The following is a 17,500-nucleotide window of genomic DNA, read 5'->3' as shown; positions in this document are numbered from 1 at the left end:
ATGAAGGGTAACTGAAGGAGTGTCATTTGTCAGAAATGTTCAAATTAGTCATTAAGGCTACGGTCACACCGTAAGTCTTAATGCTCAATTCAGATATTTTGCTCAGCTTTTTGTTTGGCTGTTCACATAACCTTTTAAAATGTGGCATATATCAGCTTCCAGTGTGAACTGTTGCGGTTCTGAAATTACCTGCATGAGCAAAAGAACAATAACAATGACATCAGATAACTCCGGCGGGCGCATAATTGTGACAAATGTCGATGTAGATTGACGTAAAAGTCACATCAAATCCGCCTTGGTTGTTCACACTGCGGCCGCATTGACAAAAATCAGACCTGGGTCTGATTCAGGACCACATATTTTTGAAAAAATCACGATATGGGCAAGATTTGAGTGTTCACACTACTTCTGAGGAAGTCTAACCTGGTCACTGGTCACTTGACCCCAAAAAATCAGATTTGGGCCAATTTTGCCTGTAGTCTGAACCAAAGTCCTTTTAGGCAAGTCCCTCCACTCGGCGGCCATTTGACAACGCTTTTTGAGCACTCGTCGGGCATCCATTTCGGCAGAAATGCGCGTGCGCAAGGCTTCACGACACCAATCTTGCTCCAGCGGCGAGATCACAACACATGATTGGCACGATGTCTTCACAACAATGTATTCACATCACACCACATGATTGGCTCAACGTATTCACATGTCAACGTTTTGCCGAGGAAGGGGTGGGATATGTGTAGACAACGGCCATATTGGCGTGACAAACTAGCCCTATGCATTTCTATGGAGTATTTTTTGAGTGCTGTGTCTCCACATTAGAAAGTCTCTGTCTGAACGTAGCCTAAGTGCTGTGCGGCACACCCCCACCCTTTCCCAGCCACAGCCCACATAGCGTCAGCTGCAGCCCCTGGTCATTAGTGGAGCTCAGCAGGTACATCTCCCAGCCTGAGTCCTGAAACAGACCCTACGAGCCCTAAGACTCTATTCACTGTCAGATATGGAGACTTGACCACTGTAAAGTCCAGTGGAGTGTTGTTATCGGTGTAAATATGGAGAAGGAAGACAGGAATTCAGGCCGGTAAAGGAAGTGGTGGTCATTGCATGATGGTGACATATTCTGCTTCACCCCATTATTTTCATTTTAACTGCAATACCTTCCAACTCCCTTCTGGTGTGTGTGTGTGTGTGTGTGTGTGCTTGTGCTAAACTCAGCATTCCCTTCCTCCAATCCCCATCCCCCATGCCCTCACATCTTTTGTGACACCCACCCCCTCTTCAATGGTCATCCTTCAATGAGATAAACAACCTTTTGCTGGAAAGTATAAGTATATATACTCTTATAGGTGTTAGGTGTTCCTATACGCAGGTTGCAGATGTTCTTCTGAAGCATATAAAACAAATTTGATATTGTTGCAAAAATGTAAATATCTAGAAGCCACATTGAGGCTTGGTTTGGTTTTCAGAATTCATGTAAGCAATTGGACTTCATTGAAATATGTGCACAAATCCGATGTTAGATGTCAGTGTGAGCATAGCTGATGTAGCCCTTGGTAAAGGACAGATCAGGACTAATCTGAATGTGATATTAGAGAGACTTATTCTGTGAGACCTTGCTCCTCCTCCACTGTGCCTGCAGCCTGCATTATGTTCGTACCGAGGACATGATTCACATTAGATAAGTTAACAGCTAAAGCGCAGCAGGAGACCTTGGAGTGAGTGCTAAATACTACACACTATTGGTCTAGATCATTGGTTCCCAAAGACTGTGTTGTGACCCACGGGTGGGTCGCAGGAGATTTTATTTAGGTCGCCAGCACAATTTATGTTGTGTAATAGGCCTAGCTTATACCATTTAACCAGGAAAGCTATCAGTTTTCTATTAAGATATAGTTTGTTTACCACAAAGTTTAACTTTAAAGTTAATAGCAGCCTCCTCACATTTATTATTTCGGATTTAAAACGCACACCAGTGCATTATATTAGGCTACAATTTAAATGGACATTTTAAAAGCTATTATTTCTTCTCGTTTTCCTCCTCGCAAACTCTACTAGGCTACAGTAAAAGCGCATTATCTTTTGGCTATTGCGCAAAAGCCTCTTGTTCTGATATTTATTAATTTCACATTGTTACAACAACATAGCTTGTCACAACATCAGTACACAGCCTTAGTATCAGGCCTACAAACAAGCAAACGCTTAACTCCAGAGACAAATGCGGATTCAACTTTCCAAAGAAACCTCCAGAAATAAGCTACAATAAAACGACGAGTTATTATGTTTACATCGGAATGAACGGTGTTATGGATCCATTTGTCTGCAACGCAACGTAGCCTACAACATCTCTCTTTAGATATACAGGAACAGCTTACTATGTTGAAGAGTGACGATTGCGTAGCATGCAAGAATATCCCCGAACTCTCGGATGCGCATTAAAACGTTATCTTTTAGGTAACTTTTCACGCTGATGGTGCTCAAAATGCAACACAACTGTGTTCAAAGCAGGATGAGGAAAACCTGAGGTTGTGTGTTTGTACAAAACTGTGGGAAACTGAATCAGTGCATTACCAATCCCTAATAGTAGTGGTAGTAGGCCAGTCCTAGGCGCTATTACGTATCTAGATATGGCACTGTAGAATGGTTGGGGGGGGGGTAGAAAAGTTTGAGAACTTGTGGACTAAAACAATATTGGTGGTTGCATGTTAGATCTGAAGTGAAATGGGTTGCGATGGTCTGTCATTTTTAAAAAGTGGGTCCCCAGAAAAAAAGCACTGGTCTAGATGGCATCTTTTAGTAGTTTTCAGTGAGGTCAGGATGCACTGTCCACATGTGGTAAACTATAAGCTAATGTAAGTGACAAAAAAGAATCTAAATGTGAACATGTTGTCATGTCTGTTCCTTCGTTGGTGTTTTTGTGTAGCATCAGGTGATTTCTGACACCAAGGTCAGCTAAGCTGCCCTGTCATTCTTCGAATAAGCTGCCATTCTTCATGGCAAACATGTCTCCTGAGCATCTATGTTATACATGCAGGCCATGTCTAACAGATAAGTCAGCAAAACTGAGGGGAAGTGTCACTTGTGCCATGCGCGTGCGTTAAGTGCCATGTGTGTGTGTGTGTGTGTGTGTGTGTGTGAGTGAGTATGTTTGTGTGTGTGTGTGTATGCATGTGCGTAAGTGCCATGTGTGCATGTGTGTGCCACGAGACTGCCATCTGTGTTGATCTGTGAACACAGAGAGTGAGGAATGGAGGGCTCTGCTGCTACCTGTGCAGAGGAAGGCACACAAGAGGCTCTTTCATTGTTAGCAAAGCAGACGATGGAGATTCACATTACGCCAGTGCAGCCAGGGGAGAGGGGGGCATGTTCAGTCTGTTGCCTGTGGAGGGAGACATTTAATATTCCAAATGGAGGAAAGGACATGTTCACACTGTTTATTGCTCAGCAGGCTTCACAGATCTGCAGAGAGGGACATATTGGCGTTGTTTGTGTTGGGAGTGTTGGGAAAGTGTGTTTGTGTGTATGCCTTCTGTGTGCATGCTGGATGTGGAGGAAGTGACAGACAAATAGCTCATGATTATGGTCACACTTACGTGAGTTTCGAGTTCAGTGACAGTGGCTGTCATTTGATGGTGCGTGTGTGTGTGTGTGTATATGTGTGTGTTTGCGTGTGTGTGTGTGTGTGTGTCAGTGTTGAAATGGCCATGGGAGACTGGGAGGAAGTCTATGTGTTAATGTGTGTGCAGGCGTGTGTGTGTGTGTGGGCATGAATGAGTGGTTGTGTCTGGCTCCGGCTGCAGCGTCTGTCGACCCCAGTTGAGATGATGGCACGTGTGTGTGTGTGTGTGTGTGTGTGTGTGTGTGTGTGTGTGTGTGTTTAATCACTTAGCTAACTGCTCATTTGGGCTGGCCTCTCCCACTTCCCACTGCTCTTTATCTTCTGTGTGTGTGTGTGTGTGTATGTGCTTGTTCTTGCATTTATACATGCTTGTAGACTTGTTCTCTGCCTGTTGCGTGCGTGTGTGTGTGTGTGTGTCTGTGTGTGTGTGTGTGTCTGTGTGTGTGCGTGCGCGCATGTGTGCATATCTGAGTGTGGCTGGCTGGTCAGTGAATGAGGTGATTTGAAGGCTGGAGGCCTTGAGTGTGTGTGTGTGTGTGTGTGTGTGTGTGTGTGTGTGTGTGTGTGTGTGTGTGTGTGTGTGTGTGTGTGTGTGAGAGGCCTTGAGTGTGAGAGGCCTTGAGTGTGTGTGTGTGTGTGTGTGTGTGTGTGTGTGTGTGTGTGTGTGTGTGTGTGTGTGTGTGTGTGTGTGTGTGTGTGTGTGTGTGTGTGTGTGTGTGTGAGAGGCCTTGAGTGTGAGAGGCCTTGAGTGTGTGTGTGTGTGTGTGTGTGTGTGTGTGTGTGTGTGTGTGTGTGTGTGTGTGTGTGTGTGTGTGTGTGTGTGTGTGTGTGTGAGAGGCCTTGAGTGTGAGACAGCCTCAGCCCTCCACTCATTAGCTCATGGCCTCAGCTCATCTAAATCAGGTCACTGAAATCAGAGCCTGTGTCCAGGACCTGGGCAGTCGTTTGGTAGCCCTCTCTATCCCCGCATCCCATCTCTCCTGAGCGCTCACCTCCAGAGGAAACGAGGATAGTGCCACGCGGTGTGAGCACTAGGCCTGTTTTACACCAAAAATAGAAGCCGGTGCCTGAAATGGGCAGGTCTTGGTTTGGTGGTGAGTGACCGCCGGGAGGCGTGATTGGTTGGTCCAGGGTGGGGGAAGCGTTGCCTCCCTGCGCGGGGGCTGGGCCGTCCGAGCGCGCTGAGGCATGAAAGACGGAGCGTTTCTGTTATCGTCACGCTGGCCTGAGCTCTCCTCAGGTGATCTCGTGCTCAGGCATTAATAAGTGATTCAGCTCTCAGGCTCTGAGTCACCCCAGAGTCGCGCATCGCCCCTCACACGCACAGGCACAGGCAGACACACACACACACACACACACACATAAACACACCCCAACACCTGCTGTCACACGCACACAAACGCTCTCTTACCAGGACACTGGAAAACAAATTCAGATGATCAGCATATCCTTTCACCTCCAACCAAACCCATCCATACACACAACATGCAACATGTTCCCCACCACCCACCCATACAGAATCAGATTGGTGACTGTCAACTAGGCTTTTGAAAATGGTAGACTGAGGGTATGGGGGCTTTCTTGAGTTGAACCAGAGAGAAAATATAATGTGAGTTGCAGGAGTGGAATATGTATATGTAAGTCACCATTAGGATAGCTGCAGAGCTAGCACAGCACTCAAACTGTGTGTGTTCATCAGTCAAGGTCACATTCAGTTTGATATGAGGGTTGCTCCTGCTGTTCCTGTGTGTGTGTGTGTGTGTGTGTGTGTGTGTGTGTGTGTGTGTTAGTGTGTGTTAGTGTGTGTGTGAGAGAGAGAGAGATGATGCTTGTGTACATTTTAACATAATTAGCCATCTTTGAGAGTCCATGCACATCAAACAGCTCTTTGAAGGTCCTCCCAATTAGGGGCGCAGAGATGTCCATAAAAGACCTGTGATGATCTGTTTTGTTCAGCAGTCAAACTGAAAACTCTCCTTTTGTCAGAAACACAGCCTAAGAGCCCTCTTCAGTCTCCTTGTTTTCTGTTTGTGTTGTTGAAGCCAGAATAATTACATAGATTATGAACTTTTATAGGCGTTCAAATAATGTTTCTATTATAATCTCCCTGCATTGTTTATCTGTGTTCTTTGCATCATATAGTGTCTGTGTGCTCACAGTAGCCGTGAGTGTGCTTTGAGCTTACTACTGTAGCAGGAAGCTAAACACAAGCTCTAAAAAGAATGGGAAGACTAAGCTAGTTCTTGGAGTGACAGAAGTAGTATAAGGTGGCAGGATCCCCAAAAAGAGTTTGTCAAATGGATAAATGACTCTGCTCGTGTCAGGTGAGTGCAGAAATGTACTCTTCTGATTACATGTTTAATTATGTCTTGGTGGAGTGACTGAATAGGTTTAGGCAATAGTGAAAAGTAAAAAAAATAAGAATTCCCTCTATATTAGGTGTACTCTTACGTGATTACTTTACTAGGAGGGTGTATATTCAGAGACTGCCATTTGTATGCGGTGTTGCCATCTCGTTTTAGCTGTTCGATGATCAGTCATACAGATTTAAAATCCAGGGAAAGTGCCCTAAAGATTTCTCTTCAAATGAGAAACGTGACAGCGACAAGAAATATGTCGTAAGAAATGGAGCGCGGTGTGTGTCAGCATCCTCCTCATTATGCCTTTGGCTCCACATGCATTTCTAAGCAGCTGCTTCTGAGATGAATGGGGACTCTAATCCAGTTTGCGTCCCCGCTGATCTACACTCACCAGGATCTGCAGCTGCAGATAGCAGAGTGTGGGGTAGTTTATCCTCCTCCTGGGCCAGTCGTCCAGTCACCCTCCCTCACGCTCCGCGCTGCCCCTCGCTGGCAAGGGCCGGAAATGCTCCTCAGCACCTGAGAGGACAGGCGGCTTGGCCACGAGGCGCCGTGGAAACGAGGGGGATGTTGTTGTTGCCAGGTTACTGAGCGCTGCGTGTTGAAAGCGTACGCGTGTTGTGCGCTCCGCGTGATGAGGAGGTGGGGGAGGTGAAAGGCCTGTGTGTGTGGAGCCGCAGCCAGAAGAGGAGAGATGGCATTTCCGCATTCTTGGTATTTGTCTGTCAACATCAAGGTCATTGGTGAGCTCTGTTGGATGCCTTTAATGTCTGTGTGCAAGTGAACACACTGTACAATCAAACATGCATTGTAAGCACACTGGGCACACATATTTTTTCACTATTTATGCCAGTCTCTCTGGCATAAACACACACACACACACACACACACACACACACACACACACACTCACACACACACTCACACAGAGGCTTCAGGCCATCACCGTGTTCAGTCTTCCCTTAACCCTCCAGCTCACCCATACTGCTATGACTGATCCATCCAGACAGGACTAGAGAGAGAGAGAGAGAGAGAGAGAGAGAGGAGAGAGAGGGGTGGGGGAGAGAGAGAGAGAGAAAGAGAGGGGTGGGGGAGAGAGAGAGAGGTAGAAAAAGAGTAAAAGAGACAGACAGAGGGAGGGAAAGAAAGAGAGCTCTTTTCTATTCAGAGATGCAATAACTCACATGTGAAAATGAATTATGCTCTTCATCTAAATCCTCTCCTCCTTAATCATTTTCTCTCATTAATATTGGATTCTGGGAGTCATGTCTCTGTGTGCACCATTCAGGCTCTACGGGGCTGTTCCAATGAGCTGCGTCTCATAGCCTCATAATGATAGGATATGCTTTTGTCACTGGGGCTAAAATCCAAGAGTGCGTGTGCCTTTGTTTGACCTTTTAAAGGTGTGTTTCTGTATCTGAATATGTTTAAGTATGAAATGTATGTGTGTGTGTGTGTGTGCGTGTGTGTGTATGTGGGGGATGTGGGGGATGGGGGGTGGTCTGCACTTGTGAATCGTGAGGAAGACATCCTTTCTGGGCTTTTGTGAGCTATGTGATCTCAGTCTGACTCACGCCGCCATTACCCCACCTCTCCTGTGTGTGTGCGTGTGTGTGCGTGTGTGTGTGTGTGTGTGTGTGTGTGTGTATGTGCGCGCGCGCGTGTGTGTGTGTGTGTGTGTGTGTGTGCGTGTGTGTGTAGTGTGTGGTGTGTGTGTGTGCGTGCGTGCGTGTTTTTGTGCACATTCCGCATGCTCCATCATTCTCACGGTGCCTCCATCCCAATGACCCCAGATCAGACCAGCCAATGACTCCATCTCCTCCCCACCCTCATCCCTGGACCCCCAGTGCACTCATTTAGTCTGTCCATCCTCCCTGGACCCCCAGTGCACTCGTTTAGTCTGTCCATCCTCCCTGGACCCCCAGTGCACTCGTTTAATCTGCCCATCCTCCCTGGACCCCCAGTGCACTCGTTTAGTCTGTCCATCCTCCCTGGACCCCCAGTGCACTCGTTTAGTCTGTCCATCCCCTGGACCCCCAGTGCACTCGTTTAGTCTGTCCATCCCCTGGACCCCCAGTGCACTCGTTTAATCTGTCCATCCTCCCTGGACCCCCAGTGCACTCGTTTAGTCTGTCCATCCTCCCTGGACCCCCAGTGCACTCGTTTAGTCTGTCCATCCCCTGGACCCCCAGTGCACTCGTTTAATCTGTCCATCCTCCCTGGACCCCCAGTGCACTCGTTTAGTCTGTCCATCCTCCCTGGACCCCCAGTGCACTCGTTTAATCTGTCCATCCTCCCTGGACCCCCAGTGCACTCATTTAATCTGTCCATCCTCCCTGGACCCCCAGTGCACTCGTTTAGTCTGTCCATCCTCCCTGGACCCCCAGTGCACTCGTTTAGTCTGTCCATCCTCCCTGGACCCCCAGTGCACTCGTTTAATCTGTCCATCCTCCCTGGACCCCCAGTGCACTCGTTTAGTCTGTCCATCCCCTGGACCCCCAGTGCACTCGTTTAGTCTGTCCATCCTTCCTGCTCCCTCCTTCCCTCAGCACTCCCTTTCCCGGAGATTTGGAACGCACCCAGGGATGCCCTCCTCGCCCTAATGACTCACCCCGAGCCGCGCATTACTCATTGGCAGCCATATTGTGCCCCGCTCGCAGGAAGTGTCCCGACTCTCCCAGCCACTTGGAGCCACCGAGCCAACCGGGCGCCGGCGCGCGTGTGACATTGATGCTGACATTGGAGTCACTCAGCAGATGCCTTCATTCAACGCCACTTGCAGCGCAGCATGTGCTTGTGACAATTGAATCTTGTCCTCGGGCTCTGGGAGATGTAAACACACAGAACAACACACCTGAGGGACACAAATGGCACTGATGACCCCACAGGTGACCCCTGGTCTTCTCCGCCGCCCACAAGGACACAAATGCACACGTGGATATCATGGTTTTTATACAAAGGCTGGAGTATTATTGACTCAAAAAAGGTTCAGGTGCAGCTGTTCTTGTTTGTCGAGCTCAGGATGGTGTAGAGGAGACTTGTCATAGGAGCGGGACGGACTCGACGTTAACTGTGTGCTTATTTTTGTCCTGCTTCATCATGTGTGGAAGTATGAGATCAGGAGAGGGGGAATACGACTGAGAGGCGCAAGGAGAAGAAAATGAGATCAAACAACAGCAAGCAAGACAGATTGAGAGAGCGAAGTAGTGAGTGATAGAGAGATCGGGGCAGACGGAGAGTAAGCAAGAGGGAACAACAGTATGAGTGATGGAGATGGTGAGAGAGAGAGGGAGAGAGAGAGAGGGAGATGGAAAGAGAGAGAGGGAGGGAGATGGAGAGAAAGATAGAGCGAGGGAGAGAGAGAGATGGAGATAGAGTGAGAGGCGCATGCACTGTAAGTCTTTAGAGCATAACTAAGTGGGGGAGATGAGTCAGAGATATTTCTGGCGTGCCCCACAGGCCTGTGTTTCCTGCTGCACATGGATGCCACTCCACTCTGCTCCGCTCCGCGACAGGACGCGACGTGACTGGACAGTCACTACCCTTTCCTCACCGCTCACAACAGAGCCAAAGAGGAAAATAACTCCTTCATTCACTCCTCTACATCCCCCCCTCCCCTCCGGTCCGTCCCCCCCGATCCCCTCCTTGTGTCCAGGCAATGGTCCACATCACCTTCAGCACTTCACAGTCTATAACCTCATGTGGCCTTGGATGTGGAGATTCGGCCTCATTCCCTTCTGAATCCAGAGGCTTCTATTCTAATGCTTAATGGCGGCCTCGCTCTGTATACAGATCCTGTGTGTAAAGAGTTAAATGAGTGTGTCTAATGTTGCCAATGCGCATTAGAACACACAAACAAAACCAAGGAACACACACACACACACACATAGACACACACAGACACACACACACAAACACACCCAGAGACACACACACACACACAGAGAGAGAGAGAGAGAGAGAGAGACACACACAAAAACACACACACACACACACATAGACAGAGAGAGAGAGAGAGAGAGAGAGAGAGAGACACACACACACACAGAGAGAGAGAGAGAGAGAGAGAGAGAGAGAGAGACACACACACAGACACACACACACACACACACACACACACAGAGACCCATGCATGAACCGCTCTTTGTCTCCTGTGCCTGGGGCAGGTGTATCTCTGCAGTGAGAATCAGCCCTCTCCCCAAATTGATAGCTGCATTCCTGCCACACACTAAACAAGCTGCGTTTGGATGGCAGGGCTGTTTGCAACGCTGCTTGTTGTCCCAATTTGCCACCACCTACTCCATGAACTCAATGCATTCATCTGCACTCACTTCTCCTCATTCTTCAGTGGAACTGCGTAACAGAGTGAATGTGGCTCTTTTTCCACAGCACCTGGTGTTCATTGGTGTGTAGTTCTGGTCACGTCTTGCTGATTAAATCAGTGCGACGCGCCTCTTATCAGAGTCCAGCCAACCGATAAGCTTTCATCGCAACGCAACCAAAGCCCCCTCCGCGCCTGTAACCGCCATCCAGTTATCACACCTCCCCACCCTGCCTCCTCTACATTCGCTCTGCTCTCCTTCCTCCCTTTTATATACTTCCTCACTCTCTCCCTCTTTCCTCATCCCCTCAATCCTCCTCTTTTACTGCTCTCCATCATTACCTCATCCTCATCGCCCTCCTCATCTTCATCACCATTGGTCCAGCTCCATCCCCTCCCCCCATGGCCGTGTTCAGGTCCTGTTCCCGACCTGTCGGCGCCCAAAGAGCCTCCACAGCTGAGCCTCTTCCTGGGAGCCCAGCCGGGCGGCGGGCGGCGTGTCGTCCCCGTACACTTGGGCTTCATCTGTTCCGGGCCGTCAGGCCGGCGCACGGGCACGCTCACTCAGGCTGGCGCTAATCTGGAGCAGCGCTCCCTCATCTCTAACCCCCCCCCCCCCCCACTCTCTGCAGCGCTGCCCGCCACCCTCGCTGGCCATTGTTTAGTTATGTAAAGACACATGCTGCCATGATTGCTCTGGCCTGAGCGCTGTTTGACTGGCGAGGTTGTGGCGGGCGGGCATTGCGGACGGGCCGTCACGTCAGGCAGCTAGTGGATGCGGATGCCATGTGAGCTCTGTTCTGCTGTGCGTGGCACTTCATCCTGCCTCCCCGTCACACTCTCTCTCTCTCTCTCTCTCTCTCTCTCTTCCACATCTCCCTCATATAACCTCCCTTACTCCCAGCCTTTCACTCATTTTTTCCATGGAGTCTCTCCGTCTCTCACATACTCCGTGGCACTGCCCCTGTCTCTTGGACACAAACTCTCTCCCTCTCCCTCTCCCTCTCCCTCTCTCCCTCTCCTGATGTCTCCCTCTCTCCCTCTTCCTCTCTCTCCCTCTCTGTCCTCTCTGTCTCTCTCCCTCTCTCTTCTCTTCTGTCTTCCCTCCTCCTCCTCCTCCTCCTCCTCCTCTCTCTGTCAGTCTGCCTATGGAGAGGCCAGAGCTGTGGGCTTCACTCAACCTTTTCCTGCAGTAACAAAGGGCTCCGTCTCCCTCACATGGGGCTAAGTGCTCCACTCAATCGTCAGTAAATTGTTGGCAAAACGAGCCCTGCAGCCAACAAAGCCCTCCCACCGGCTCTGCTTCCATTGAGGACACACGGCCCTCCCCACTCCACTTTCCAGCACAACCTACAAGCCTACTGTGTGTGTGTGTGTGTGTGTGTGTGTGTGTGTGTGTGTGTGTGTGTGTGTGTGTGTGTGTGTGTGTGCACATATGTGCATGTATGTATGGATTGCAGGGTCTTGCATGTAAAGGGTTAAATGAGTGAATCTAATGTCATAATTGTGCTTTCTAACGCACATAGATGTACACCAAAGGATCATAATGGAGGCAGTAACATACACGCACACACTGTATACTCTCACTAGCTCAAGCCAGCCCACTCACTTGCTGGCCTGTATGCAGACACGCATGCAATGCATATGTACTGTATACACGCTAATACTTTGTCACTTTCACACAGGATGTTTTGGGCCTACTTATACATCTTTAGCCTGTAGCCTTAACTGTGCACATAACACACCACATTCCCATGCACTCCATGTCATATAGACCACACTAGACATGCTCTCCCTTTCCCAATTTCTCCCTTCCCTCTCTCTCTCTCTCTCTCTCTCTCTCTCTCTCTCTCTCTCTCATACACACACACACACTCACACACACTCACACGCAACACACACACACACATACTCACACGCAACACACACACACACACACACTCACACGACACACACACACACACACACACACACACACACACACACACACAACCCATTTTCCCACTTTTAATACAAATGTACACAAAACCGTATTCAAGCACACACACGCACACACACACACACGCACATTCTCATTTTTGACTCACATGCCCGTAGGTGAATATATACAAAACCCAGCTCACACACTCACACTCCGGCTCCTGCACATATGCACGCTCACACACAGACCCATTTCCCCACCTCACAACAGAGGGCATAATGCAGCGGCGCATTGAAAACACACAGCACACAACATGCACTCAGCACTTGTTCCCAGCGCCCTGAGGATGCCCAGTCTGAACAGTGTGAATCACACCACATTGTTGTGCACACAAACACACACACTCACACACACACATACACATACAGACACACACAGACACACACACACACACACACACACACGGACATGCACACACAAACACACACACACACACACACACACACGCACACAATACGCCACTGAATCCCTTTGTTTTTGCAAATAAAGATGGGCATTGAAAGGGCCAACACACAAGGATGAGAAAGCGAGCAGACGGAGACCTAAAGGATGGAAGGAGGACGGTGTGTTGAGTCACGGTGTCTCCTTGCTCGTCATCAGTGGAGGAGGTCACCGAGCGCTCGCGCGTCGCGGCCTAAACCCAGTAGCGTCCAGCTAGGAGGACCGTCACCACTGCAGCGCTCACTTTGAGATCGTCCATGGACACGCATTTGCATTTCAAACGTGTCTTGTATCTTCTTGGGGCCTGAGCGCACGCCTGAGCTCCTCCTAAGCCCGTAGCTGTGGCGCTCACTCTCTCTGGGTCGGCCTGCTGGTGAGAGAGGTGGTGCGCTGTTGCACGCTTGTGTGAGAGAGTGAGTAACAGGCAGGCCGTCGGAGATCAGACGCGGTGGACGCGTGCAGGTGAATGGACAGGTATCGGGGTTTGTGCAGATGTGTGAACAGTCTGGTGAACCCCAGAGCGCGTGGATGGATGGATGGATGGGTGGGTGGATGGATGGATGGATGGATGAGTGAGTGAGAAGGGGCCGTTGGCAGGCTGCTGAGCCGTGCTGCTCAGTTGAGGTGAGCTGTGCTGTGTTTTGGTGAGTTGCCGGGCAACCGGGCACCATTCATGTTTAATAGGCACGAGCACCTTTAGCCCCTCCAGTCACAATGACAGTGAAGTGGAGGATTACACATGTGCACACCCAATCTACACACACACATACACACACACACACACACACACACACACACACACACACACACACACACACACACTCATATTACAGTTCTCAGATAGCACTCTCAGACTACAGTAGTTTGGAAAACGCACAGACGCTTTCAGTAGCTTCCAGAAAAACACCTGCCTCAGCCAACAGCTGTCCTCCTGATGGTCTGTCTGTCTGTGCCTGCCCTCCATGGCTGTGTGTGTGTGTGTGTGTGTGTGTGTGAGAGAGAGAGAGAGAGAGGGACTCGGAACATCTGCATGTCTTACAGTGTATTAGCCTGGAACGAGTTCCGTGTGCTTTGTCTGTGTTGCCTCAGTTTAACATGTGTCTGGGAAGCCTCTTGTGAGGGTCTCCTGTTAACTAAGACAAAGGCCTCTCTAAACTCTTCTCCTTTCTGCCTGACTGACCATGGTGCTTCCGTAGCACTGAGTTTAATGAGCTGAACTCTCCCTATACTCCAGATACAGCAGTGCTTTTTGAAAATAATATAAGGCGCTGTACCACAGTGTAAACACATTATCTGGTAAATATTGTGGCTGCACTCTCATACTGTATCTATCATGCCTTTGCCTCCTGGCACTTTAGTGCAGCTTCATTGCTGGTGTTATTTGTTGCTGAACACAAGGAATACAATTCTACTACAGCTGAGGCGACTTGTACAGTGTATGTTCTTTTGCAGTTTATACCACATACGAGATGAATGATGTCACCTAACGCAATGAAATGATTGCTATATTCATAATTCATCATTATATAGTAGTATAGTATATACTCTTTTGATCCCGTGAGGGTAATTTGGTCTCTGCATTTATCCCAATCCGTGAATTAGTGAAACACACTCAACACACAGTGAGGTGAAGCACACACTAATCCCGGCACAGTGAGCTGCCTGCTACAACAGCGGCGCTCGGGGAGCAGTGAGGGGTTAGGCGCCTTGCTCAAGGGCACTTCAGCCGTGCCTACTGGTCAGGGTTCCGGCAATCCTCCGGTTACAGGTCCGGATTGCTAACCAGTGGACCACGGCTGTATATGGGTACATGAGTGTGTGGTCATCAGTGATCTGATCAGTGAGGTTTCATTAGCTCATCCTTTACCCAGCATGGTGTCATGCGGCAGTTGTGGCAGCAGGTTGTGTCCATGTAGCAAGCTCATATGACTTGGATCATGCACACACTTCCAAGTGGAACGGTATTCATCATTCCATTAATTATGTGGCCGTCATGCTGTCATTACACCGTCTGCTAATGCTAATGCTAATGCTAATGCTAACGTGGATGCGGTTTTCATCTGTGGTCTGGTCTTAGTGGCTTCGCCGGAGCGCTGATGTGCCCCATGTCCAGCTCTGCAGTGGATGCTACTCTACTCTGCGCTGTGCTGTGCTGCGCTGCGCTCTTTAACCCTTAAAGGAGTACCGTCACACCGGTGTGACGGGAATGTTGAGAAATGAACATTCTAAAGAATATCTGGGTTCATTGAATTCAACATAGAATTTTAGAACCTTCAATTGTTGCGGAACTTAGAACGTTCAAAAACCTACACCTTTAAGGGTTAAAAGGCACTGTCAGGCCGCGTTTAGCCTGACGTGAGCAGCGCTTGGCTCCCAGGTGCTCCCCAGGACGCTTGGCCCGCTCCTCGGCCCAGGCCAATGCGCCGTGGGGACGGCCGTGAAGGGTGTCAATACGATCCCCCGCGTCAGCCGCCGCCACTGGGACTTGCAGGGCTCTGCAGTTCTGCTGCTGATGCTGCTGTTGCTGACCGCCGCCACCGCCACTGCTGTGGGTGCTGGACAGCTCTCCATTTCACACAGAGCACTGCTGTCATGTTGTTTGTTTGTTTGTTGTTTCAACACTAACATACTGCTGACACGTGTAAAGACGTGATGCTGTGCTGCATGCTGCTGTGGTATGTGCGCGTGCAGGTGTCAACTAGATTTGAGCTGTTGATTGAAGATATATTCTCTCACTCTGACTTTCTTTCTTTACCTTTTTTAACCTCTTGCCGTTCATCTGTCTTTTGTTTGTTGAGTCAACAGTTGAGTTATTGCTTTTGAACAGCCTCCTGATTAACAATGAACAGGGAGTGTATGCATTACGTCTGCCATTGTGTCGTAGAGTTGGCTCTAACCCTTTGCTGTCTCTGATTTGTGTTGTGCAGGAAACAGTGGAATATGCCTTTCTCATCATTTTCACGATTGAGACCTTCCTCAAGATCATAGCGTATGGCTTAGTGATGCACCAGAATGCCTACGTGAGGAACGGCTGGAACATGTTGGACTTTGTCATTGTTGTGATCGGGTAAGTTTCGTGTGTGTGTGTGTGTGTGTGTGTGTGTGTGTGTGTGTGTGTGTGTATGTGTGTGTGTTCCAGCTTAACAGATTGCTGAACACAATATCAAGGTTGTGGGGTCATTAGTAGGAACCTCGTGTATTGAAAAAAATATTTCCTTTCACTGATGCTCCTGATAAAAGTCTCCTAAATGTGTGTAAATGTATCCTTCTGTCTATGGTTGAGCTTTTACTGTAGAACACTCTCTCTGTTTCTCATATAAAGACTTGTGTGCAAAAGACACACACACTGACATTACCGTTCACACAGTCTTCACTGTGGTAATCACAGTAATGCAGTTGCTTTCCTCACTCACTCACTCACTCACTCACTCATTCATTCATTCATTCATTCATTCATTCATTCATTCATTCACTCACTCACTCACTCACTCACTCACTCACTCACTCACTCACTCTCTCATTCTCTCTGTCTTGCTTGTACCATCAGTCTCTCTCTCTCTCAATCCGTGTCCTAAATTATCAGTGTGTTTGATTTTTTTTTTTTATCTTGTATTCTTTTCTTTTTATTCACTCTATTTTGTCCTCCAGTCCTCTCCTCCATCTGCCCCTCTTTCTCTTAATTCTCCTCTCCTCAGCCATTCCATCTACCCCTCTTTCTCTTAATTCTTCTTTTGTACGTTTTAGGCCACCATTTTTTTTGTCTCTCTATTTGTCCCTTCCCTTTTGCTTGTGTCTGCGGTGGATTTTTGTATGCTCTCCATCTTTATCTCTCTATATCTCTCTCTCTCTCTCTCGCTCTCTTTCTCTCCATCTCTCTCTCTTTCTCCTCTAATGCACACACAGTCCAGTGGGTAGCTAGGTCAGAGCTTGTCTTGTGTGCCACATGCGGTTTGTCTGCGGTGCCTTTGGACATGGAGGCCTGTGCTCAGCGCTGTAAGCTGGTGCTGGTGCAGTGGCCGTGTGTGTTCAGCTGAGTTCCTGCTCAAACGTCACGCATCTCATCTCATCTCATCTCATCTCATCTCATCTCATCTCATCTCAGACAGAGAGCAAACACACACACACACACACAAGAGCACACTGGGGAGCCAGAATTGGGTAGGCCATGTGCTTGTCAAAGCAATTAAACAGTAACACACAAGTGCTTCAAACTGAGGAGGGGTTGTTGTTGTTGTCAAAACACAGACCTAATAGACTATTGAGGAAATGCTGTTTCATTGTAGGGCAATTCCACGCAAAACTGTCACGTCCATAACGGCAACTAAATGCCATGGCATTTGTGTGATGCGAATGATTATGTGAAAAGTTTTTCATCTAAGTTCTACAAGAAGAGTGAATGCCCAAATTTCAAGTAATCATCGTTCACATCATACCATACCATAATGCCATTGTGTTATTTGCCCTGTAGTTATATTGCCATGTGTGTCTCTTACCTCTTTCACATCGCCATCTTGGTCAGGGTTTCACCTTTGTTGATTTCACGTGTGAAAACGATAACCTGGGTTGTCTGACTGCTTTGCCACCCACCGCTTAAGAACAAGCGTCTGGACCTTTAGCGTTTTTGCCCGTCTCCCAGGTCTCGTAGGAATTGACTGGCTTGGTTTGAATTGACAAAAGAAGAGTTGAATAAGGGCGAAATAGCCCTGCTCTGTGTCTTTGTCTGTGAGCACGTGCACGCGTGCATCTGTGTAGGCTGGAGGCTCAGGTGTCTTGAAGTACCAGGTACA

At 48.6% G+C, this 17,500-nt stretch overlaps 1 protein-coding gene across 1 annotated transcript in view; it reads left to right on the top strand.

Moving 5' to 3' along the window:
- cacna1da (calcium channel, voltage-dependent, L type, alpha 1D subunit, a) overlaps positions 1–17,500 on the top strand; it is a 77,551-nt gene that overhangs the window by 10,650 nt on the left and 49,401 nt on the right. The window contains 1 exon segment of the mRNA XM_042090679.1: positions 15,641–15,780. Within this exon segment, the coding sequence (XP_041946613.1) occupies positions 15,641–15,780 (140 nt within the window).

Source organism: Alosa sapidissima, chromosome 4, assembly GCF_018492685.1.
Source record: "Alosa sapidissima isolate fAloSap1 chromosome 4, fAloSap1.pri, whole genome shotgun sequence".
Taxonomy (NCBI): Eukaryota; Metazoa; Chordata; class Actinopteri; order Clupeiformes; family Clupeidae; genus Alosa; species Alosa sapidissima.
This window is presented reverse-complemented; position numbering and strand designations above follow the sequence as displayed.